Below are 27,798 nucleotides of genomic sequence, written 5' to 3' on the forward strand. Positions count from 1 at the left end.
AAAACCCCCCACAAGTGACACCATTTTGGAAAGTAGACCCCCTAAGGAACTTATCTAGATGTGTTTTGAGAGCTTTGAACCCCCAAGTGTTTCACTACAGTTTATAACGCAGAGCCGTGAAAATAAAAAAAATTTCAGAAAAATGATTTTTTAGCCCCCAGTTTTGTATTTTCACAAGGGTATCAGGATAAATTGGACTCCAAAAGTTGTTGTCCAATTTGTCCTGAGTACGCTGATACCCCATATGTGGGGGGGAACCACTGTTTGGGCGCATGGCAGAGCTCGGAATGGAAGGAGCGCCATTTGGAATGCAGACTTAGATGGATTGGTCTGCAGGCGTCACGTTGCATTTGCAGAGCCCCTGATGTACCCAAACAGTACAACCCCCCCACAAGTGACCCCATATTGGAAACTAGACCTCCTGAGGAACGTATCTAGATGTGTTTTGAGAGCTTTGAACCCCCAAGTGTTTCACTACAGTTTATAACGCAGAGCCGTGAAACTAAAAATGCTTTTTTTTCAGAAAAATAATTTTTTAGCCCCCAGTTTTATATTTTCACAAGGGTAACAGGATAAATTGGACCCCAAAAGTTGTTGTTCAATTTGTCCTGAGTATGCTGATACCCCATATGTGGGGGGGAACCACTGTTTGGGCGCATGGCAGAGCTCGGAAGGGAAGGAGCGCCATTTGGAATGCAGACTTAGATGGATTGGTCTGCAGGCGTCACGTTGCATTTGCAGAGCCCCTGATGTACCCAAACAGTACAACCCCCCCACAAGTGACCCCATATTGGAAACTAGACCTCCCAATGAACTTATCTAGATGTGTTGTGAGAACTTTGAACCCCCAAGGGTTTCACTACAGTTTACAACGCAGTGCTGTGAAAATAAAAAATCCTTTTTTTCCCACAAAAATGATTTTTAGCCCCCCAAATTTTTATTTTCCCAGAGTTAACAAGAGAACTTGGACCCCAAAAGTTGTTGTCCAATTTGTCCCGAGTACGCTGATGCCCCATATGTTGGGGTAAACCCGTTTGGGCGCACGTGAGAGCTCGGAAGGGAAGGAGCACTGTTTTACTTTTTCAACGCAGAATTTTCTGGAATTGAGATCGGACGCCATGTCGCGTTTGGAGAGCCCCTGATGTGCCTAAACAGTGGAAACTCCCCAATTCTACCTGAAACTAATCCACCCCTAGCACACCCCTAGCCCTAATCCCAACTGTAACCCTAACCACACCCCTAACCCTGACACACCCCTAATTCTAATCTCAACCCTAATCCCAACCGTAAATGTAATCCAAACCTTAGCTTTAGCCCCAACCCTAACTTTATCCCCAACCCTAACTTTAGCCCCAACCCTATCCCTAACTTTAGCCCCACCCTAACTTTAGCTCCAACCCTAGCCCCAACCCTAGCCCTAACCCTAGCCCTAACCCTAGCCCTAACCCTAGCCCTAGCCCTAACCCTAGCCCTAATGGGAAAATGGAAATAAATACATTTTTTAATTTTATTATTTCTCCCTAACTAAGGGGGTGATGAAGGGGGGTTTGATTTACTTTTATAGCGTTTTTTATATCGGATTTTTATGATTGGCAGCTGTCACACACTAAAAGACGCTTTTTATAGCAAAAAAGTTTTTGCGTCTCCATATTTTGAGACTTATAATTTTTCCATATTTTGGTCCACAGAGTCATGTGAGGTCTTGTTTTTTGCGGGACGAGTTGACGTTTTTATTGGTAACATTTTGACAGTTTTTGATCACTTTTTATTCCGATTTTTGTGAGGCAGAATGACCAAAAACCAGCTATTCATGAATTTCTTTTGGGGGAGGCGTTTATACCGTTCCACGTTTGGTAAAATTGATAAAGCAGTTTTATTCGTCGGGTCAGTACGATTACAGCAATATCTCATTTATATCATTTTTTTATGTTTTGGCGCTTTTATACGATAAAAACTATTTTATAGAAAAAATAATTATTTTGGCATCGCTTTATTCTGAGGACTATAACTTTTTTATTTTTTTGGTTATGATGCTATATGGTGGCTCGTTTTTTGCGGGACAAGATGACGTTTTCAGCGGTACCATGGTTATTTATATCCATCTTTTTGATCGCATGTTATTTCACTTTTTGTTCGGCGTTTTTTGGCTCGTTTTTTTTTTTTTTTTCTTACGGTGTTCACTGAAGGGGTTAACTAGTGGGACAGTTTTATAGGTTGGGTCGTTACGGACGCGGCGATACTAAATGTGTACTTTTATTGTTTTTTTTTTTGTTTTTTTTAGATAAAGAAATGTATTTATGGGAATAATTTTTTTTTTCTTCTTTATTTAGGAATTTTTTTTTTTTTTTTTTACACATGTGGAAATTTTTTTTTTTACTTTGTCCCAGGGGGGGACATCACAGATCACCGATCTGATAGTGTGCACAGCACTCTATCAGATCGGCGCTCTCACTCACATCGCTGCAGGCTGCAGCTTTCATCTGCACCCTGCTCCGGACCCGGAAGTACTCCCTGCAGGACCCGGATGCAGCCCCGCGGCCATTTTGGATCCGGAGCCTGCAGGGAGGAGACGCTCGGTACAAGGTGAGTACATTCCCTTGTACCGATCGTCTCAGGGAAGCACGCAGGGAGCCACCTCCCTGCGCGATGCTTCCCTGTACCTCCGGTACACCGCGATCGTTTGATCGCGGTGTGCCGTGGGTTAATGTGCCGGGGGCGGTCCGTGACCGCTCCTGGCACATAGTGCCGGATGTCAGCTGCGATAGGCAGCTGACACCCGGCCGCGATCGGCCGCGCTCCCCCCGTGAGCGCGGCCGATCGGCTATGACGTACTATCCCGTCACTGGGAATTAAGTCCCAGGTCACCTTGACGGGATAGTACGTCATATGGGATTAAGGGGTTAAATATGGAGGATACAAACTTCAGCACTAACGATATGGGTATGAATCTCCAATTATTTTGTTACACCTCAGGGTGCTACTCCATGGCAAGAGCATGCTGTCTCTATGTTATAAGTTTACAATTTTTGTCTATATATAAATCACTTTTTCAATTACCTTACTGTGTGTGTTGATTTGACTTATTTAAGAGATTGTTTTTAATCTAATTTGGTATGGTGTATTAATTATTGTTAGAAGAAACATAAATTGGCTTTTCAAACTTTTTTATAATGCCAAAAGCAAATTTGGTAGTAAACAAAACCATATTAAAGTCATATGGCTTTTGTGGACATAGAAATTTGCCCATACATATTTGGAACACAAACTTTAAATTTCAAAGCATAAAACAAAATACTTTTGCAACAGCAAAAGACATTACAAAAACAAAATTAAAGATTTTGAAAAGTTGGTGGAGGTGATGGCGGCAATCCAGATTCAGTCTCTTGCTGCCTTCATCCTGTGTGGGTACATACTCTTGGCCATGCTGTAGATGTTGGCCATGGTCAGATTAGAGACTTGCCAATAGGGATACTGTACATGTGACTCTTGGGCATTATAGAAGCCACGTGACTCATACCCCCCAATATGGCCATGTCGTCCAAACCTAGGTTGGGACCAGCCTCCAACACTGGGTATGTACAAGTGGCCATATTGGGAAGGTTGGTGAAAGCATGCCATTTTTGGCTGTTGTGGCAATGGTTGGTTTTGGGGGGGAATGGGTAGATGTGTAGGCACACGTGGAGGAGGTGCATCAGATCCCTGTTGACCATGCACTTGTGGGTTTGATTGAACTCTCATGAGGTTACAGGATGACAGCTGCCACCTCTCCAAGAATTCAAACACCTCATATGGGGTATTGGGGGGTGTGCATGCATCAATAAGGATCTGAATGCACCCTCTCACACGTTGCCTCACCTCATGGGGTAGGGGACGGAGGTACTGGGCCAGGCTGTGGGAATATGCCTCCTCACCCTCATCCTGGGCAGTCCTGGCCAGATAATTAAGAACCCCCATATCCTCATGCCTCCTTGTTTCAGGGATCTCTCCTTCGTCGCCCACGGCGAGATATCACAGCAGGCTGTGGGGAGGCCTCCTGTAGTACATTAGGGCTGCTGCTGTTTCCTGGATCTTCCAGGCTGACGGGTGCTGGTGCAGCTGTGGGTGCTGATGCAGCTTCTGGGTCTGTTGTTGGATGACCTTCTGGGGCTGGTGCATCCTTGAGGGATGCAGCTGGAAGCTGAGAAGATGGGCCAGCCACCTCTGCAACTTCCCCGACCGGATCAGCTATGGCCTCAGATTCTGACCCTGTCTCCCTTTCAGTGAGAGTTCTTTAATTCTGGTAAGAAAGTGTGAAATAAAAAAAAAAAAAGATTAAACATATGCACATAAAATACATATGTGTAATGTGGTGTGATGTATGAACTTACGGTCTGAGATCCATACTGGGATCGAGAAATGCCAGGCGGTCATAATAAATATATTTGTGCTTTGTAGGTGCAGAAGCACCACTCCTGGCCTGCTGCTGTCTTTCGCTCCTATACTGGTTGCGAATGCTGCGCCATCGTCTCTTAACATCTTCCACTGCAATGGCACACAATATAATAATGTATAAAGGCATTGTGCACAGTGGAACAACAGGTTTACTGAGATTTTACATAGTCATGTGGCCTAGTAAGCTGGATTTTTTTAAACATTATCTTCATTCATAATAATTTCATTCAAAACATCAGACTAGGATTTAAGGGGACAGTGTGGAAACCTGTTAATTAGTGCAGTTTATAATATTATTTTCCATTGTGTCCCTCCGGACAGCACCATGGAGGTCGTCCTTCCTTGACCTATAGCGGGACAGGATCAGAGAGGTTAAAAGGACCCTCCCACCTCCACCCTCCAGTGTTTTTCCTGTCCCTACAGGGACGGTTGTATGAGAGGTTGCTACTAGAGCGAAGATAGCCTGTGGACTTCTACGGCCTTTTCTTCTCGCTGTCAAGCGTTCCGTGGCCAACACTTCACTGAGTAGAGGTCCCTCAGCTATCAGTGCTGTGCCAGACGGACTCAGGGTTCAGGGGTGTTAGGGCTAGCGGAACGCACCAAATTATAAGAGAGATGGTATAAGGTGCGTTTGCAGCCCAGGGTCCACCGTGCAGAGATGGAACCTGCTGCTGAGTAATGATGGACTATATGGCTGTACAATGTGGATACACACACGGGTTAACTTCACCCTGTGTGAAGGAAGCAAATCCTGTTGCGTCACAGGGCCGCGGTACCGCAACAAGAGCACAAGCAAGGAGTCTCAGGACTCTATCCCAAGACACATGATTAGAGTACGTTCAGACCACTTGCGCTCGACACCTCAACTGGGGTGTCAGAGTAACAGAAAATATAACTTAAAGCACAAGAGTGCGTGCTGTGCCGCTTTGGCGGACGCCACTAACCACCCAGACTTGGGATTGGAAAGCGCTCTATAAGCGCACGGCGCCGCACTGGCAGTTGCAGCAATTGACGCTGTATCGTGTGTCTTTATGTTGACAGCTTAGTGGGGCCCTAGACAGCAAGCATCCACCTTTTGCGAACAGGCATACACAAGGGAGGGGATTTTAAAGAACAACTTGCACTCATCAACACACACACACACAATTCCAAATGTACACTAGCACATGGCCGTGCAGCTATGCAAACCTTTTATAGCTGCAACATGAACAGGACCTTCCCAGAAGGACCAATGGAAGTCAGCCACTGAAGAAGAACACCTTCAGGACCTTCCTAAAGGATCAATGGGATTTGCTGCAATATCTAAGCGTGTGACCCTTGATCTCCAACGAGAGATGTTGCCCTGGCCATGCTCAGAAAGGGAAGAGCAGGACAAGATCTGGATAAGTTGGAAACTTGGGCTGAAAGGTGGCAGATGAGGTTTAACAATGATAAATGTAAGGTTATACACATGGGAAGAAGGAATCAATATCACCATTACACACTGAATGGGAAACCACTGGGTAAATCTGACAGGGAGAAGGACTTGGGGATCCTAGTTAATGATAAACTTACCTGGAGCAGCCAGTGCCAGGCAGCAACTGCCAAGGCAAACAGGATCATGGGGTGCATTAAAAGAGGTCTGGATACACATGATGAGAGCATTATACTGCCTCTGTACAAATCCCTAGTTAGACCGCACATGGAGTACTGTGTCCAGTTTTGGGCACCGGTGCTCAGGAAGGATATAATGGAACTAGAGAGAGTACAAAGGAGGGCAACAAAGTTAATAAAGGGGATGGGAGAACTACAATACCCAGATAGATTAGCAAAATTAGGATTATTTAGTCTAGAAAAAAGACGACTGAGGGGTGATCTAATAACTATGTATAAATATATAAGGGGGCAATACAAATATCTTGCTGAGGATCTGTTTATACCAAGGAAGGTGACGGGCACAAGGGGGCATTCTTTGCGTCTGGAGGAGAGAAGGTTTTTCCACCAACATAGAAGAGGATTTTTTACTGTTAGGGCAGTGAGAATCTGGAATTGCTTGCCTGAGGAGGTGGTGATGGCGAACTCAGTCAAGGGGTTCAAGAGAGGCCTGGATGTCTTCCTGGAGCAGAACAATATTGTATCATACAATTATTAGGTTCTGTAGAAGGACGTAGATCTGGGGATTTATTATGATGGAATATAGGCTGAACTGGATGGACAAATGTCTTTTTTCGGCCTTACTAACTATGTTACTATGTTACTATGACTTAGTCCCAATCACGTCTGCTCTCCGCTGCCCAGTACTGCCATATTAATACTAAATTGTAAACAAATGATAATATTTTTTAAGAAAATGTAAACATTTATTCTTCACATTTTTTCAATTGCTGGAAATTTTTTTTTTTAATGTCACCTTCCCTTTAACATTGATTTCGGTGATCCATTGAGGCCTGAAACACAATAGCATCCATGAGTTTATTTGAAAAAGAAAACAATTAAATCTTTATGACACTTAAATCCAATTTGCATAATAATTTGGAACACGGTGTACCTGTTTATCACTCACATAATGGCAATTCTGCTTCACGTCACCTGTCTTGTATATGGCATTTTTCTGTGCTGTGTTGTGCATAAATATGTGATTCTTCGGAATTTCTGTTAGTCTATGCCTGATGAAGAGACCTGAGGACTCTCAATTTTACCTATTTTTCTATCCACTGGATAACATGGTACAAAGATATTTATCTTTCCTGTATTTAATAGTTAGAAATTTTATTATTGCTGTATAAATTGTTCTTCTAGTTCATCTATGTTCCAGGAGGAACCTACAGCAAAAATAAATGCTCTGAGCACTTTTCAAATTTAGCTTTCAACACAATCAGTTGGTTACCTTGAGTATGGGTGATTATACTAGGGTAAGAATTGTTTGACCTGACATTTTGGAAAAAGCATTAATACACTGTGCAATTTAGATGAATGACTTGAGAACGACAGAACAGAGCTGGCTATACATCATTTTACAGAGCAGCAGGAGCTAAACAGATTAATATAAAGAATAGTAGGAAAAGGTTTAGTATAACTTGTATATTAGTCATTTTAAACCCTATAACTTTCTTTACTAGGAGACAATTGGTCAGTATTCAACATCCTCCTCTGTGTGATGGTGCATTCGCTTTTCAGTAACTAAATAGGACCATCCGCTGGACCCCTAATCATTAAAAGCACAGAAATTCAGGTCAATAAAATACAAGCTATGTTGAATCCAAGGAAACTGATTATTCCTTCTACATGTTGCCCTAAAGGTACCTTCACACATAACAATATCGTTAACACATCACGCTTTTTGTGACGTAGCAACGATCTCGCTAACGATCTCGTTATAGTGTGACAGCGACCAACGATCAGGCCCCTGCTGGGAGATCGTTGGTCGTAGGTAATGATCAGGACCTTTATTTGGTCACTGATCACCCTCTGTCATCCCTGGATCGGCGTGTGTGACACCGATCCAGCGATGTGTTCACTTGTAACCAGGCTAAATATCGGGTTACTAAGCTCAGGGCCGCTGTGCTCTGCTTTACGGCCGGCCGGCGCTGACACATTCAGTGCAGGGAAGCCGCCGGCGGGGGACGTGACAGACATCAGAAGGTGAGTATGTAGTGTTTTTTTTTTTACTTTTACAATGGTAACCAGGGTAAATATCGGGTTACTAAGCGCAGCCCTGCACTTAGTAACCCAATGTTTACCCTGTTTACCCGGGTGCTGCAGGGGGACTTCGACATCGTTGAAGACAGTTTCAACGATGCCGAAGTCGTTCCCCTGATCGTTGGTCGCTGGAGAGAGCTGTCTGTGTGACAGCTCCCTAGCGACAACACAACGACTTACCAACGATCACGGCCAGGTCGTATCGCTGGTCGTGATCGTTGGTAAGTCGTTTAGTGTAACGGTACCTTAAGATAGGACAGTCTTTAATATAGAGGGAAGCCAGCAACATAAGCATTTATTTAATTTAATTATGTTAGATGTTTAGAATGCCTGAACATATCTTAGCTGCAGAATGTTTTTTAGTAAGAATCTGTGATATATTTGCTCTTCAAATGCTCTGTTATTATATATCTCAGGGTTTTAATGAACATTTTCCTATGCTTAACCTCTTAATCCCATATGACGTACTATCCCGTCGAGGTGACCTGGGACTTAATTCCCAGGGACGGGATAGTACGTCATAGGCGATCGGCTGCACTCTCGGGGGCATCGTGGATCTTCACCGCTGGATATCAGCTGATTAGTTCAGCTGACATCTGGCACTATGTGCCAGGAGCGGTCACGGACCGCTCCCGGCACATTAACCACCAGAACACTGAGATCAAACATCATTGCAGCGTTCTGGCAGCATAGGGAAGCATCGAACAGGGAGGGGGCTCCCTGCATGCTTCCCTGAGACCCTCGGAACAACGTGATGTGATTGTGTTGTTTATAGGGTCTCCTACATCCTCCTCCCTGCAGGCCCCGGATCCAAAATGGCGATGGAGCTCCTTACAGGTCCTGCAGGGATGTGGCTTGCAAGCACCTGCTGAGAGCAGGCGCCGACAAGCCTCTTGCACTGCCTGTCAGATCGCTGATCTGACAATCTGACACAGTGCTTTGAAAAGTGTCAGATCAGCGATCTGACAATTTAGCATGATGTCCCACCCTGGGACAAAGTAAAAAAAGTTAAGTTTAAAAAAAAAAAAAAAATTACATATGTAATAAAAAAAAAAAAAAAATCCTAAATAAAGAAAAAAATATTGTTCCAATAAATACATTTCTTTATCTATATATAAAAAAAATAAAAGTACACATATTTAGTATCACCGCATCTGTAACGACCCGACCTATAAACCTGTCTCACTAGTCAACCCCTTCAGTGAACACCGTTAAGAAAAAAAAGGCAAAAAACGCTTTATTATCATACCGCCGAATCAAAAGTGGAATAACATGCAAACAAAAAGATGGATATAAATAAACATGGTACCGCTGAAAACATCAACTTGTCCCGCAAAAAACGAGCTGCCACACAGCGTCATCAGCAAAAAAATAAAAAAGTTATAGTCCTCAGAATAAAGCGAATAATAATTTTTTATATCAAATAGTTTTTATCATATAAAAGCACCAAAACATAAAAAAATGATATAAATAAGGTATCGTTGTAATCGTACTAACCCAAATAATAAAACTGCTTTATCAATTTTACCAAATGCGGAATGGTATTAACTCCCCCCTGAAAAGTAATTCATGAATTGCTGTTTTTTGTAATTCTGCCTCACAAAAATCGGAATAAATAGCGATCAAAAAATGTCACGTGCCCGAAAATGGTACCAATACAAACGTCAACTCGTCCCTCAAAAAAAAAAGACCTTACATGACTCTGTGGACCAAAATATGGAAAAATTATAGCTCTCAAAATGTGGAGACAAAAAAACTATTTTTAGCAATAAAAAGCGTCTTTTAGTGTGTAACAGCTGCCAATCATAAAAATCCACTAAAAAACCCACTATAATAGTAAATAAAACCCCCCTTCATCACCCCTTAGTTAGGGAAAAATAATAAAATTTAAAAAATGTATTTATTTCCATTTTCCCATTAGGGTTAGGATTGGGGCTAAAGTTAGGATTGGGGCTAAAGTTAGGGTTAGGGTTGGTGCTAAAGTTAGGGTTAGGGTTTGGATTACATTTACGGTTGGGATTAGGGTTGGGATTAGGTTTAGGGGTATGTCAGGGTTAGGGGTATGGTTAAGGTTATGGTTGGGATTAGGGTTAGGGGTGTTGGAGTTAGGGGTGTGGTTAGGGTTATGGTTAGGGTTGGGATTAGGGTTAGGGGTGTGTTCGGGTTAGGGTTGGAGTTAGAATTGAGGGGTTTCCACTGTTTAGGCACATCAGGGGCTCTCCAAACGTGACATGGCGTCCAATCGCAATTCCAGCCAATTCTGCGTTGAAAAAGTAAAACAGTGTTCCTTCCCTTCCAAGCTCAAATTGGACAACAACTCTTGGGGTCCAATTTCTCTTGGTACCCTTGGGAAAATAAAAAAAATTGGGTGCTAAAAAATCATTTTTGTGGGAAAAATGATTTTGTATTTTCACGGCTCTGCGTTATAAACTGTAGTGAAACACTTGGGGGTTCTAAGTTCTCACAACACATCTAGATAAGTTCCTTGGGGGGTCTATTTTCCAATATGAGGTCACCTGTGGGGGGTTTCTACTGTTTAGGTACATCAGGGGCTCTGCAAATGCAGTGTGATGCCTGCAGACCAATCCATCTAAGTCTGCATTCCAAACGGCGCTCCTTCCCTTCTGAGCTCTGCCATGCACCCAAACGGTGGTTCCCTCCACATATGGGGTATCAGCGTACTCAGGACAAATTGGACAACAACTTTTGGAGTCCATTTTCTCCTTTTACCCTTGGGAAAATACAAAACTGGGGGCTAAAAAATAATTTTTGTGGAAAAAAAAATATTTTTTATTTTCACGGCTCTGCGTTATAAACTGTAGTGAAACACTTGGGGGTTCAAAGTTCTCACTACACATCTAGATAAATTCCTTAGGGGATCTACTTTCCAAAATGGTGTCAATTGTCGGGGGTTTCCACTGTTTAGGCACATCAGGGGGTCTCAAATCCCGACATGGCATCCTATCTAAATTCCATTCAATTTTGCATTGAAAAGTCAAATGGCGCTCTTTCCCTTCCGAGCTCTGCCATGCACCCAATCAGTGGTTTACCCCCACATATGCAATATAGTCGTACTCAGGACAAATTGATCAACAACTTTTGGGGTCCAATTTCTTCTATTACCCTTGGGAAAATAAAAAATTGGGGGCGAAAAAATCATTTTTTTACTTTTACGGCTCTACATTATAAACTTCTGTGAAGCACTTGGTGGGTCAAAGTGCTCACCACACATCTAGATAAGTTTCTTAGGGGGTCTACTTTCCAAAATGGTGTCACTTGTGGGGGGTTTCAATGTTTTGGCATATCAAGGGCTCTTCAAACGCGACATGGCGTCCTATATCAGTTTCAGTCAATTTTCCATTGAAAAGTCAACAGTGCTCCTTCCCTTCCGAGCTCTGCCATGCGCCCAAACAGTGGTTTACCCCCATATATGGGGTATCAGCATACTCAGGACAAATTGTACAACTTTTTGTGTCCAATTTCTCCTGTTACCTTTGTTAAAATAAAGCAAATTGGACCTGAAGTTAATTTTTTGTGAAAAGAAAGTTAAATGTCCATTTTAAACATTCAAAAAATTCCTGTGAAACACCTGAAGGGTTAATAAACTTCTTGAATGTGGTTTTGAGCACCTTGAGGGGTGCAGTTTTTAGAATGGTGTCACACTTGGGTATTTTTTATCATATAAACCCCTCAAAGTTACTTCAAATGTGATGTAGTCCCTAAAAAAATTAGAAATTGCTGGTCAAATTTAATCCCTTATAACTTCCAAGCGAAATAATAATTTGGTTTCAAAATTGTGCTGATGTAAAGTAGACATGTGTGAAATGTTACTTATTAAAGGGAACCTGTCACCTGAATTTGACGGGACCAGTTGTGGGTCATATGGGTGGGGTTTTCGGGTGTTTGATTCACCCTTTCCTTACCCGCTGGCTGCATGCTGGCCACAATATTGGATTGAAGTTCATTCTCTGTCCTCCGGAGTACACACCTGTGTGAGGCAATCTTGCCTTGAGCAGCTTGCCCCTGAGCTGTTCTTTTGTCTTCCATCTCTGGCTTTCCTGCTCCTGACCGGCTCTGACATCTTAGACTTGTTTCTGATCATGTATATTTATGTGACCTCTGGTACTTTGTTCCCTCTCTGTTGCTGACCCGGCTTTTCTGATGACTCTTCTGCCACCTAGTGGCTCCTGCCTGCTACTTTGTGGTTTCTCTGTGAGTATACCTATTTTCCTTCACCCACACCCCCTGGTGGAAGTTGTGTGCTACTGCGCAGCAGCAGGCATTACAATTGGCTTGGTCATTAACATGCAAACCACCCTCTGGGGTAAAGGGGTTAATGTAAACTACTGTAATTGTACATCCCAGTTATGGTGGCACACAGTAGATCTGCAGGAGCCACCTGTGTTTTACAGTCGATGCTCCACTATAACGGAGATTATGACTGACAGATATTTGCATATAGCTGTAGGGTGGGCCCCTAGAGTCCATTCCCCTGTGGGCCCCAGACAACACAGTCCAACCCTGTATACATTGTTAGCTCAGCTGTTGAGCTGTGATTGCCAGAATTTGGAAGAGAAGGGTGAGGTTGATATGTATTGGAAGAGGCCATATACAGGTCGATACAAAGACAGTATGATCCTCAACTTAGGTCTTTGTTTGCCAGTTATTTAATATTCACAATGGTATGTAATTTGCAGAAAAAAATTGATGAACTATCTACCGCTTCATTAACCTTTTTTTTCTTTACTTCTTCTCTTTGGTATGTTAGTAAAACCTAGTTACAAATGTGGCAAATTAAAATAGCAGCTTTTAACTTAGGCTGTAACTAAATATGCACACCCTTTTGTTTAATTTGTCTTGTTTGTTATTCAATATTTCTGTTTACTGTTTTGTTTTTCGTATAGAGCAAGCATTGTACAAAAGAAAATTATTTACTTCCAAGATGAAGGATCACTTACAAAAAGAATGTGTGAGCAAGGTGAGACTACTACTAGCTTTGAGCTTGCATACATTTTATTTGAAATTATTTTTTTAGTTCTAGCCCTATTTTCTGACACACATGTAATGCTATAAGGCAGCTTAATGTCTGTCTAGTTATGTTAAGTGTTGCAGTAAATATCTTATGCAGTCTGGATAATTTGGGCTGAACATTTTACTTTAACCTTTGGAAAGTGTCTAGTTTACAGAGCTATTAATAAATACCCCAAATGTGTTTCATTTATTGGTAGAACCCATGCTAGCATCACATAAAGTCTTCTGGTATAACACTACAACCTCCTGTTAAAGCTTTACATTGAAACTGTTGAAGGAGAAAAACAACTATTATTGGACACTAGGGTTGAGCGACCTTTACTTTTATAGGATCGGGTCGGGTTTCACGAGTGAAATCGGCCGATCCTATAAAAAAGTCGGGGTCGGCCGAAACTCGAAACCCAATGCAGTGCATTGGGTTTCCAATGGTTCCCAGGGTCTGAAGGAGCGGAAACTCTCCTTCAGGCCCTGGGATCCATATTTAAGTGTAAAATAAAGAATTAAAATAAAAAATATTGCTATACTTACCCTCTGACGGGCCCTGGTACTAACCGGGAACCTTCCTTCCTTAGAATCAGCCTTCCAGGACCTTGCGGTGACGTCACGGTGACGTCGCGGCTTGTGATTGGTCGCGCAGCCGCCCATGTGACCGCTCGCGCGACCAATCACAAGCCGCGACGTCACCGTGACGTCACCGAAGGTCCTGGAAGGGCTGATTCTTAGGAAGGAAGGCTGCCGGAAAGAAGCAGGGCGTGTCCGAGGGTGAGTATATACCTAATAGGAATATACTCACCCTCGGCTTCGTTCCGGCAGCCTTCCTTCCTAAGAATCAGCCCTTCCAGGACCTTCGGTGACGTCACGGCTTGTGATTGGTCGCGCGAGCGGTCACATGGGCGGCCGCGCGACCAATCACAAGCCGCGACGTCACCGTGACTTCACCGCAAGGTCCTGGAAGGCTGATTCTAAGGAAGGAAGGTTCCCGCTTAGTACCAGGGCGCATCAGAGGGTAAGTATAGCAATATTTTTTATTTTAATTCTTTATTTTACACTTAAATCTGAATTCCGATACCAATTCCCGATATCTTAAACATATCGGGAATCGGTATCGGAATTCCGATTCCAGATTCAGAAGATCGCCGACTTCATGGCCGACCCCACACAGGGGTCGGGTCGGGTTTCATGAAACCCGACTTTGCCAAAAGTCGGCGACTTCTGAAAATTGCCGACCCGTTTCGCTCAACCCTATTGGACACAGTAGTAATGGGGGTTTCAGACCCCTTCACATAATTCAGGAGATTATTTTAAATAGCTAAAATTATCATATACCTACCATTTAAATATATTGTGTTTCCAGGCAGTGACAATTTTACACAAATTTACACAGATTGTATTGGTCAATTTATGACAAAAGGAGTGAAAAATGTTCAATGATGATATCATTATTGCAGTAGTTGTTTGCGTTGGTCATGTAGCAGTGGACTAAATATTAATTCCATAAGAAGATGGGGCACATGACCCTCATTACCAGTGATACTACGATGCAGCTAATCTTACATGACCAGTGGAAGTATTCTTTTTAAGGTTTTTGAGTCAGCTTAGTTATATTCTTAGTGGTCTGAAAACTCATACAAAACTTAACTTAAAGTGAACCTGTCAGCAGGATTTTGCTCCGTAACCTACAGATATTTTCATGTTGGCACCGTTATCCAGAGTAAAATGATACCTGAGTAATGAAATCCGTCTTGTGGTTCTTGTGCAATCAGTGTTAGATTTTTTCAGTAAATGATATGCCTGTGCTCAGGGGCAGGACTGTAAGCCGAGTCTTATCTTCCTGCTCTAGACCAGACACAACTGATTACACAAGAACCACAAGACGGATTTCATCACCCCAGGTATCATTTTAATCAGTGTAGCAGCGCCAACTGACAGTGTCTATATAAGTTACTGAGCAAAATCCTTCTGACAGATTCGCTTTAAGAATGCCTCCAGAAATGATCAACATCTTGAGTAAGAACTAGGAGGTGGTGCATCTGTTGACAGAGTTATTTACATAGAACATGTTACAATTTTGTTGATTTTTCAGATGCAACAATTGACAGTGGAAATGAAAAGGCTATCCCAGACTGTTGTGCATGTGGAACTGCTAAATACAGATTGACATTCTATGGGAATTGGTCAGAAAAGACACACCCTAAAGAATATCCAAGTGAGTCCAATTTTGTGAGTTTAAGATTTAAAAATTGAGTGCCTTACTACATATTTTGCTTTGGGGTCCAGGAGCTTCAGGTTATGCCTCAGATCAAATAAATATACATGTTTGAAAGGCAGTCATAAAACTAAATGCTTCCAAAGATCTATTTGATCCTTTGCTGTTGTGTTCTAGAACAAACAAACTCTTGTATGATGTTTTTTGTTGAACTACACAAATGTTCCCAATGGGTCCATCTGTCAGCCAAGGGAATTGATCACAGAAATATCAATCCATGTAATTACTTAAACTGTTTTCTACCCTCAAAAATATGATTTCTTGTTGCCTATAACAGTTTTGATCTTCCATTCGTAGGAAGGAAAAGGAAGCATTTTAATAAAATGTCTTATCTGTAGACTTCAACAGTAGATGGCAGACTTATTCTCTACAACTGTTTTTTATTGGCCTTTTCTTTCAAATTTCCAATTACACAGAAGTGTTATATATAAAAAATCTACTGCTGGGAACAGGTTGACTAGTTTTTATGGAAGAAATGTATTTAAAATTAAGATAAGGGTTTTGACAATAAAGGTATATTAAAGTCAGTGGCATAACTACAAAGTTATGGGCCCCGGTGCAAACTTTGAAATTGCCCCCCCCCCCCACCGACCATGCCAAAATATTTTCCACCCAAATTCACATTTTCCCTATTAATTTCGCACACTATAGCTTTTTTGCAAAGTTGTATAGTGTGACCTCAGTTGCATAACTATCTGGTGCCCCATCCTGGCATATATTTGTCCCCTGTACTGCCATTGTTATGTAATACTCATACTCATCAGGGGCTAACATAGAAGTCATGGGGATCCATATAAGAAGTATAATGCACCCCCATAGTCCTCCTTATAGTATAATACACTCCCCATAGTCCTCCTTATAGTATAATACACTCCCCATAGTCCTCCATATATTATTGTACACTCCCCATAGTCCTCCATATAGTATAATACACTCCTCATAGTCCTCCATATATTAAAATACACTCCTCATAGTCCTCCATATATTAAAATACACTCCTCATAGTGCTCCATATAGCATAATACACTCCTCATAGTGCTCCATATAGTATAATACACTGCTCAGTTCTCCATATATTATAATACACTGCTCAGTCCTCCATATAGTATAATACACTCCTCAGTCCTCCTAATAGTATTAATAGTATAATACACTGCTCATAGTGCTCCATATAGTATAATGCACCCCTTTATAGTCCTCCATTTAGTATTATACACTCCACATAGTCCTCCATATATTCAAATACACTGCTCAGTCCTCCATATAGTATAATACACTGCTCATAGTGCTCCATATAGTATAATGCACCAACATTGTCATCCATGTCGCACAATTCACTTCCCATAGTATAATGCACCCCATGGTTCTTCATATAGTATAATATATTCCCCATAGTCCGCGATTCAGTATAATTCAGCCCACATATAGTATAATGCAGCCACCCCAGAGTATAATGCAGCCACCCTACAGAGTATAATGCAGCCACCCCACAGAGTATACTGCAGCCCTGCCAAACAATTCAATGTAACCCCCATAGAATATAATGCAGCCCCCTCATAGTATAATGCAGCCCCTCCATATAGGGGCAGTGAGAAAGACACGAGCAAATGGTGACGAGGGGGCGGGGAGATGGACACAAGCGGCTAGGGGAGACAGGCACAAGGGTAACATAGGGGGGCTAGGGAGCAAGGAAGACAGGCACAAGGGGACACTGTTATGATCTGGTGGCCTAAGAGCAGCATGAGACGTACTCTGGAGAAGGTGGTACCTGTACTGACTGCAGACCCTGAACTTAACACCGCAACTAGATGTAGCCGTGGAATGTACCTATCACTCCCTAGACACCTCGACACAGCCGGAGGACTAATTACCCTTAGAGATAGAAAAGGAAAAACTATCTTGCCTCAGAGAAAATCCCCAAACGATAGACAGCCCCCCACAAATATTGACTGTGAGAGGAGAGGGAAAAAACATACACAGACTGAAATCAGAATTTAGCAAAGGAGGCCACTTCTAGCTAAATAGAAAGGATAGGACAGAGTACTATGCGGTCAGTATTAAAACACTAGAAAATATCCACCACAGAAAATACAAAATCTCCACAGCTAACTAAAGATATGGAGGGTATATCTGCATCTCCAGAGATACCAGCTTGGCTAAACAAATCCTTATACAGACCAAGCTGGACAAGACAAAAACATGGAAAATAACTGAGCAATAAGGCCACAGCATGTGGACAGCAAAAATCAAGGCCAGAACTTATCTTTGTTGAAATGAACAGCAAAGCAGGAGAGACCAGGCAGGGATGTGAATCCTCCAGGAACAATGGACAACTGGCACTGACTAAAGGGTCAAGCAAGACTAAATAGCCCAGTCAGAATTGCAAAAAGTGAACACACCTGATAAATGCAGCGATTCAGAGACAGCAGTGCTACCACTTATAACCACCGGAGGGAGCCCAAGAGCAGAATTCACAACAGTACCCCTCCTTTGAGGAGGGGTCACCGAACCCTCACCAGAGCCCCCAGGCCGATCCGGACGAGCCAAATGAAAGGCACAAACCAAAGCCTCAGCATGAACATCGGAGGCAACAACCCAAGAATTATCCTCCTGGCCATAACCCTTCTATTTGACAAGATACTGAAGCTTCCGCCTCGAAAAACGAGAATCCAAAATCTTCTCAACCACATACTCCAACTCCCCATCAATCAACACCGGGGCAGGAGGATCAACAGAGGGAACAACGGGCACCACATATTTCCGCAACAAAGATCTATGAAAAACATTATGGATGGAAAAAGAGGCTGGAAGGGCCAAACGAAAATACACTGGATTGATAATCTCAGAAATCCTATAAGGGCCAATAAACCGAGGCTTAAACTTAGGGGAAGAAACCTTCATAGGAACATGACAGGAAGACAACCAGACCAAGTCCCCAACCCGAAGCTGGGAACCAACACACCGACGACGGTTAGCAAAACGCTGAGCCCCCTCCTGAAACAACACCAAATTGTCAACAACATGAGCCCAAATTTGCTGCAACCTGTCAACCACAGAGTCCACCCCAGGACAATCAGAAGGCTCAACCTGCCCCGAAGAAAAACGAGGATGAAAACCAGAGTTACAAAAGAAGGGTGAAACCAAGGTAGCAGAACTAGCCCGATTATTAAGGGCAAACTCGGCCAATGGCAAGAAAGCCACCCAATCATCCTGATCAGCAGACACAAAGCATCTCAAATAAGTTTCCAAAGTCTGATTAGTTCGCTCGGTTTGGCCATTTGTCTGAGGATGAAATGCGGAAGAAAAAGACAAATCAATGCCCAGCCTAGCACAAAAGGCCCGCCAAAACCTAGAAACAAACTGGGAACCTCTATCGGACACAATATTCTCCAGAATGCCATGCAAACGAACCACATGCTGAAAAAACAACGGAACCAAATCAGAAGAGGAAGGCAACTTAGGCAAAGGTACCAAATGAACCATCTTAGAAAACCGGTCACAAACCACCCAGATAACCGACATCCTCTGGGAAACCGGAAGATCCGAAATAAAATCCATAAAAATATGCTTCCAAGGCCTCTCAGGGACCGGCAAATGCAAAAGCAACCCACTAGCGCGGGAACAGCAAGGCTTAGCCCGGGCACAAGTCCCACAGGACTGCACAAAAGAACGCACATCCCGTGACAAAGAAGGCCACCAAAAGGACCTACCAACCAAATCTCTGGTACCAAAAATCCCAGGATGACCAGCCAACACAGAACAATGAACCTCCGAAATCACTTTACTAGTCCATCTGTCAGGAACAACCAGTTTCCCCACTGGACAGCGGTCAGGTTTATCAGCCCGAAAATTCAAGAAGAACCCGTCGTAAATCAGGGGAGATGGCAGAAAGAATCACCCCTTCCTTCAGAATGCTGACCGGCTCAAGGACCCCAGGAGAATCAGGCAAAAAGCTCCTAGAGAGGGCATCAGCCTTAACATTCTTAGAACCCGGAAGATACGAGACCACAAAATCAAAACGGGAGAAAAACAGGGACCATCGGGCCTGTCTAGGATTCAGCCGTTTGGCAGACTCGAGGTAAACCAGATTCTTATGATCGGTCAAGACCACAATACGGTGCTTGGCCCCCTCAAGCCAATGTCGCCACTCCTCAAATGCCCATTTCATAGCCAACAACTCACGATTGCCGACATCATAATTGCGTTCTGCAGGCGAAAACTTTCGAGAAAAGAAGGCACACAGTTTCAACAAGGAACCATCAGAATTCCTCTGAGACAAAACGACCCCTGCCCCAATCTCAGAAGCGTCAACCTCAACCTGAAAAGGAAGAGAAACATCCAACTGACGCAACACAGGGGCAGAAGTAAATCGGCGTTTAAGCTCCTGAAAGGCAGAAACAGCCGCAGAGTACCAATTCGTCACATCAGCGCCTTTCTTCGTCAAATCGGTCAGGGGTTTAACCACACTGGAGAAGTTGGCAATGAAACGGCGATAAAAATTAGCAAAGCCCAACAATTTCTGAAGGCTCTTCACGGATGTGGGCTGGATCCAATCATGAATGGCCTGAACCTTAACCGGATCCATTTCTATAGATGAGGGAGAAAAAATGAAGCCCAAAAAAGAAATCTTCTGTACTCCAAAGAGGCACATAGACCCCTTCACAAACAAGGCATTATCACGAAGGATCTGAAATAACATCCTGACTTGTTTCACATGAGACTCCCAATCATCTGAAAAAATCAAAATATCATCCAAATATACAATCATGAATTTATCAAGATAATTCCGAAATATATCATGCATGAAGGACTGAAACACAGATGGAGCATTAGAGAGTCCGCATGGCATCACAAGGTATTCAAAATGACATTCGGGCGTATTAAACAGAGTTTTCCATTCATCACCCTGCTTAATACGAACAAGATTATATGCCCCTCGAAGGTCAATCTTAGTAAACCAACTAGCCCCCTTAATCCTAGTAAACAGATCAGAAAGCAAAGGCAAAGGGTATTGGAATTTGACCGTGATCTTATTCAAGAGGCGATAATCAATACAGGGTCTCAAGGAGCCATCTTTTTTGGCAACAAAAAAAAAACCTGCTCCCAATGGTGAAGAAGATGGCCGAATATGCCCCTTCTCCAAGGACTCCTTAACATAGCTCCGCATGGCGGTATGTTCTGGCACAGACAGGTTGGAAAGTCAGCCCTTAGGGAACTTACAGCCTGGAATCAAGTCAATAGCACAATCACAGTCCCTATGCGGTGGAAGGGAACTGGACTTGGGCTCATTGAATACATCCTGGAAATCTGACAAAAACTCAGGAATTTCAGAAGAGGGGGAGGAGGCAATTGACATCAAAGGAACGTCACCATGAACCCCCTGACAACCCCAACTAGTCACAGACATAGATTTCCAATCTAATACCGGATTATGCACCTGTAACCATGGGAAACCCAGCACGATAGCATCATGCAAATTATGCAACACCAGAAAACGACAATCTTCCTGATGGGCTGGTGCCATGCACATGGTCAGCTGTGTCCAAAACTGAGGTTTATTTTTAGCCAACGGTGTAGCATCAATGCCCCTCAAAGGAATAGGACTCTGCAAAGGCTGCAAGGGGAAACCACAACGTCTGGCAAATTCTAAGTCCATTAAGTTTAGAGCGGCGCCTGAATCCACAAATGCCATGACAGAAAATGATGATAATGAGCAGATCAGGGTCACAGATAACAGAAATTTAGGTTGTACAGTACTGATGGTAACAGAACTAGCGATTCTCTTGGTACGCTTAGGGCAATCAGAAATAACATGAGCAGAATCGCCGCAGTAAAAACACAACCTATTCTGACGTCTGAATCCTTGTCGTTCAGCTCTAGACACAATCCTATCACACTGCATAGGCTCAGGACTCCGCTCGGAAGACAATGCCATAGTGTGCACAACTCTTCGCTCGCGCAAGCGCCGATCAATCTGAATGGCCAGAGACATAGAATCACTCAGACCAGCAGGCGTGGGGAACCCCACCATAATATCTTTAACGGATTCAGAAAGACCCTTTCTGAAAATTGCCGCCAAGGTATCCTCATTCCATTTAGTCAGTACAGACCATTTTCTAAATTTCTGGCAATATGATTCTGCTGCTTCTTGACCCTGACACAGGGCCAACAAGGTCTTCTCAGCATGATCCCCTGAATTAGGTTCATCATACAATAACCCAAGCGCCTGAAAAAAGGTGTCTACATTAAGCAACACCGGATTCCCAGGTTCCAGGGCAAATGCCCAATCCTGGGGGTCACCACGCAGCAGAGATATAACAATTTTAACCTGCTGGATGGGATCACCAGAGGAATGGGATTTCAGAGCAAAAAACAGTTTACAGTTATTTTTAAAGCTCAAAAATTTGGACCTGTCCCCAAAAAACAAATCAGGAGTTGGAATTCTAGGCTCTAAAACCGGAGTCTGAACGATATAATCGGAAATACCCTGTACTCTAGCAGCAAGTTGATCCACACAAGAAGCCAATCCCTGAACATCCATACCAGCGCCGAACTCCTGAGCCACCCAGAGGTAAAGAGGGAAAAAAAAAAAAAAAACACAACAGACTACAGAAAAAAAAAATGGCTCAGCACTTTCCTTCCCTTCTTCTGAGATGCGGTTAACTCATTGTTGGCCAGTTGTACTGTTATGATCTGGTGGCCTAAGAGCAGCATGAGACGTACTCTGGAGAAGGTGGTACCTGTACTGACCGCAGACCCTGAACTTAACACCGCAACTAGAAGTAGCTGTGGAATGTACCTATCACTCCCTAGAAATCTCGACACAGCCGGAGGACTAATTACCCCTAGAGATAGAAAAGGGAAAACTATCTTGCCTCAGAGAAAATCCCCAAAGGATAGACAGCCCCCCACAAATATTGACTGTGAGAGGAGAGGGAAAAAACATACACAGGCTGAAATCAGAATTTAGCAAAGGAGGCCACTTCTAGCTAAATAGAAAGGATAGGACAGAGTACTATGCGGTCAGTATTAAAACACTAGAAAATATCCACCACAGAAAATACTAAATCTCCACAGCTTACTAAAGATATGGAGGGTATATCTGCATCTCCAGAGATACCAGCTTGGCTAAACAAATCCTTATACAGACCAAGCTGCACAAGACAAAAACATGGAAAAGAACTGAACAATAAGGCCACAGCATGTGGACAGCAAAAATCAAGGCCAGAACTTATCTTTGTTGAAATGAACAGCAAAGCAGGAGAGACCAGGCAGGGATGTGAATCCTCCAGGAACAATGGACAACTGGCACTGACTAAAGGGTCAAGCAAGACTAAATAGCCCAGTCAGAATTGCAAAAAGTGAACACACCTGATAAATGCTGCGATTCAGAGACAGCAGTGCTACCACTTATAACCACCGGAGGGAGCCCAAGAGCAGAATTCACAACAGGACACATGGGGGCTAGGAGGCAGGGGAGAATGTTACAAGGGGACTAGTGGGCAAGGGAGACTGACACAAGGGGACACACAGGGACTAGTTGGCCAGGCAGACTGACAAGAGGACACACGGGGACTAGTGGGCAAGGGAGACTGACACAAGGGGCACACGGGGACTAGTGGACAAGGGAGACTGGCACAAGGGGGCACGGGGACTAGTGGTCAAAGGAGACTGACACAAGGGGACACACGGGGACTAGTGGGCAACGGAGACTGACACAAGGGGACTAGTAGGCAAGAGAGACTGATACAAGGGAACTAGTGGGCAATGGAGACTGACACAAGGGGACACACGGGGACAAGAGACAAGCACAAGGGAGACAGGCACAAGGGGACACACATGGACTAGTGGGCAAGAGAGACTGACACAAGGGGACACACGGGGACAAGGGATACAAGCACAAGGGGACACACAGGGACTAGTGGGAAAGGGAGACTGACACACAGGACTAGTGGGCAAGAGATACTGACACAAGCACAAGGGGACAAAGGAGACAGGCACAAGGGGACACACAGGGACTAATGGGCAAGGGAGACTGGCACACGGGGACAAGGGACACACGCTTAAGGGACAAGGGAGACAGGCACAAGGGGACACACATGGACTAGTGGGCAAGGGAGACTGACACAAGGCTACACACGGATCAAGGGACACAAGCACAAGGGGACTCATGGGGACTAGGAGGAAGGGGAAAAGGGCACAAGAGGACACAAGGGGACTCCGAGGGCAGAGTAGATAGGGATGCATGGGGAGACAGGGCTGCAAGGGGACAGGGGAAGACGGGGGGTGTTATGATCCCAATGGCAGGGGACCTCAAAGATTACAGCAAAGTCTGCAAAACATAAATACCAGCTCATAGGGAAGTGGTAACTAGGCTGACCATATACCTGATCCTAGCGCAAACACTAACAGCAGCCGGGGAACGTGCCTACGTTGGTCCTAGACGTCTCGCGCCAGCCGGAGAACTAACTACCCCTATCAGGGAAAATAAGACCTCTCTTGCCTCCAGAGAAAAGACCCCAAAGTAATACAAGCCCCCAACAAATAATAACGGTGAGGTAAGAAGAAAAGACAAACGTAAGAATGAACTAGATTTAGCAAAGAGAGGCCCACTGACTAATAGCAGAATATAGTAAGAAGACTTATATGGTCAGCAAAAAACCCTGCAAAATATCCACGCTGAATATCCAAGAACCCCCAAACCGACTGACTGTGTGGGGGGGGGGAGAATATCAGCCCCCCTAGAGCTTCCAGCAATAACAGGAATCACATATTGTACAAGCTGGACAAAAAATATGAACAATTCAAATGATCAAGAGTACGAAAGCAGAACTTAGCTTATCTTGCAAAGAACCAGGACCTGAAGACAGGAACAAACAGAAGTGAACTGATTACAACGATGCCAGGCACTGGACTGAGAATCCAGGAAGTTTAAATAGCAACACCCCAGGCCTAACGAAGCAGGTGAGCACAAACCTGGTAAAAGACAATCCAAGTGCCAAATCACTAGTGACCACAAGAGGGAGCCCAAAAGTATAGTTCACAACAGGGGGGATACTTGGGAGGAGGGAAGAAGGGGCACAGGGATTACGAGGACAGGGTAGATGGGGAACACACGGTGAGAAAGGGGCCAGGGGAGACTTGAGAGCAGGGCAGACGAGTCACATGGGGACAAGGGGCAGGGAATGCATGGGGGGTGCAAGAGGACTCAGGGCATGGGAGACGGGGAGCATTGGGGGACCAGGGGAGGAGGAACAAGGCGTGTACGGGGGGCCCATAGGAACACAATGACCTGAAACTGGGGACATACTAGGACATGGGGCACGGGAGAGCAGGGAGGAAATGGGGCTAGTGTCACAGGGGCCGGGGACGCTGGGGGCCAAGGATGGCGACACACGGGCAGCAGACACACCTCACTTCTGCCGGTCCCGTACACCTCCATGTTCATCCCCGGATCCTTCACATGGCTGAGCCATTGCGGCATCCCCCTCCTGGCAGCTCTGGCCACGTGCCCCCCACCAGCTCCAGAGCCGCCTGTTTCTGGTCCCAGCAGCAGCCACAGGCTTTGCCAATATGGCGGCCACCATCACCTGTGCAGATGCTGCACTGCCTGGGCCCCACACACAGTGGGTGCACGATGAAGTGATGTCATCACACACCCGCAGTGTCAGACGCAGAGGGGAATGATGGAAGAGGGAGCATCAGCTGACGCTCTCTCCTCCATCATTGCTTTGAACTGTACCGTCATCATAGACGCTGATATAGTTCACTGTGGCGGCTGCGACAGGGGGAGTTGTGTGCCTCTGACCTGCCAGACCCGGTTTGCAGTGGTGACCGTGGTAATTACGCCTTTGCCACACACACACACACACACTACAGATATCACACACACATACTACAGATATCACACACACACATACTACAGATATCACACACACACACTACAGATATCACACACACACTACAGATATCACACACACACACACACACACACACTACAGATATCACACACACACACACCAGATACCAGCTCATATACACATCTCACACTCTCCTGTCTGGTACTGGGGAGGCTGATATAAACGTGCAGCTCCTCAGCTTCTCCTGCTTACAGCAGCTCTGTCCTGTCCTGTACCTCCCCCGCTCTCGCATTCTGTCCTAGGGCTGCAGGGCAGGAGAAGCTGCCTCACCGTGCTGACTGGAGCTGCTTCCTATCTCTCACATACCCCTGCTGCCCCCTCCCCCTAGATACGCCTCGGACTGTTGCCGTGCAGGAGGAGTCTCCTGCACTGCAACATGGTGTTGGGTGCCTCTGACCTGCCGGGCCCCTGACCCGCCAGGCCCGGTCGCAGCAGCGACCGCTGCGACCGTGGTAGTTACGCCACTGTGTTCAAAGTAATGGCAGTGTAATCAAAAACATGAGTTAATCACAAAATCTTTATACTAGTTATTATTTCCATGCATTGGGAACATTGCACACTGTTTTCCAATTCAAAACATGAAAAGAAATGTAGATAATTTTTAACGGCAAATTAAATGGCTTAATTTTTAAAGGCAAATGCAGACACTGCAATTTTTTTTAGAACGGCCCAATGTTCATTTTTTGTTATTGTCTGTAAGACAATAACAAAAAATGAACATTGGGCCGTTCTAAAAAAAATTGCAGTGTCTGCATTTGCCTTTACAAACTCACAATATGTGCTTTTTGAGGATTTAGCATTCCTTTGAATCACTAACCTAAAATATAATTGTACACCCACAGTTTTTTACAACTGCTTCACATCTCTCAACCAACAGTCAACCAACTTCTTGGCATCTGTCAACTGTTATTCCAACCCAGGATGCTTGGACTACATCCCACAATTTTTGTCATTTGTTGGTTTTGCCTCAGAAACAGTATTTTTAATGTCTACCCACAAGTGTTTTATTGGATTAAGGTCCAACGATTGGGCTGGCCACTCCATAACCCCAATTTTGTTGGACTGGAACCAAGGTTTTGCTCATTTACTGGTGTCTTTAGGGTTGTTGTCTTGTTGAAACACCCATTTCTAGGGAATATCCTCTTCAGTGTAAAGCAACATGACCTCTGCAAGTATTTTAATATATGCAAACTGGTCCATGATCCTTGGTATGCGGTAAATAGGTCCGGCACCATAGTAAGAGAAACATGCCCATATCATGATTCACTGTCTTCAGTGTCTTCGGAGCATACTGTGGCTTGAAAGCAGAGTTTGGGGGACGTCTGGCAAACTATCTGTGACCCTTGGATCCCAAAAGAGCAATTTTACTTTCATCAGTCCACAAAATGTTTCTCCATTTCTCTTTAGGCCAGTTGATGTGTTCTTTGGCAAATTGTATCCGCTTCAGTACATTACTTTGTTTTTTTACAGTGGGACTTTGCAGGGACTTCTTGCTAAGAGATTAGCTTCACACAGGTGTCATAGGTAACTCATAGCTCCCAACCGTCCCTCATTGTGCGGGACTGTCCCGGTTTTGATGGTTTTCCCTGCTGTCCCGCACGGGACACTACTTCCCCGCAGACAACAGAAGCAGCCATCACACGCCCCCTTGTGTTAGAAGGGAAGGGAAGGGAACATGGCTGCATCTAACTGCAGGAGAGGAGCTGGTGGATGACTCAGACATCAGTGGGAGCTTCAGCTCTCTGTGCGGTGAGGAGATGGACGCTGCTGCTCACCTCCCGATAAGTCCAGGGCCGTGTCCCTCTATAGTAACATAGTAACATAGTTAGTAAGGCCGAAAAAAGACATTTGTCCATCCAGTTCAACCTATATTCCATCATAATAAATCCCCAGATCTACGTCCTTCTACAGAACCTAATAATTGTATGATACAATATTGTTCTGCTCCAGGAAGACATCCAGGCCTCTCTTGAACCCCTCGACTGAGTTCGCCATCACCACCTCCTCAGGCAAGCAATTCCAGATTCTCACTGCCCTAACAGTAAAGAATCCTCTTCTATGTTGGTGGAAAAACCTTCTCTCCTCCAGACGCAAAGAATGCCCCCTTGTGCCCGTCACCTTCCTTGATATAAACAGATCCCCGGAGAGATACTTGTATTGTCCCCTTATATACTTATACATGGTTATTAGATCGCCCCTCAGTCGTCTTTTTTCTAGACTAAATAATCCTAATTTCGCTAATCTATCTGGGTATTGTAGTTCTCCCATCCCCTTTATTAACTTTGTTGCCCTCCTTTGTACTCTCTCTAGTTCCATTATATCCTTCCTGAGCACCGGTGCCCAAAACTGGACACAGTACTCCATGTGCGGTCTAACTAGGGATTTGTACAGAGGCAGTATAATGCTCTCATCATGTGTATCCAGACCTCTTTTAATGCACCCCATGATCCTGTTTGCCTTGGCAGCTGCTGC

At 44.2% G+C, this 27,798-nt stretch overlaps 1 protein-coding gene across 3 annotated transcripts in view; it reads left to right on the plus strand.

Moving 5' to 3' along the window:
• The window catches only part of SPON1 (spondin 1), a 1,148,287-nt gene that overhangs the window by 314,031 nt on the left and 806,458 nt on the right, over positions 1 to 27,798 (plus strand). For all 3 annotated transcript variants that reach the window (XM_077288119.1, XM_077288120.1, XM_077288121.1), the window contains 2 exons: positions 13,014 to 13,087; positions 15,224 to 15,346. In XM_077288119.1, the coding sequence (XP_077144234.1) occupies positions 13,014 to 13,087; positions 15,224 to 15,346 (197 nt within the window). The remainder of the gene's footprint in view (positions 1 to 13,013; positions 13,088 to 15,223; positions 15,347 to 27,798) is intronic.

The sequence above is a fragment of the Ranitomeya variabilis genome, chromosome 2 (assembly GCF_051348905.1).
Source record: "Ranitomeya variabilis isolate aRanVar5 chromosome 2, aRanVar5.hap1, whole genome shotgun sequence".
In the NCBI taxonomy this organism is placed as follows: domain Eukaryota; kingdom Metazoa; phylum Chordata; class Amphibia; order Anura; family Dendrobatidae; genus Ranitomeya; species Ranitomeya variabilis.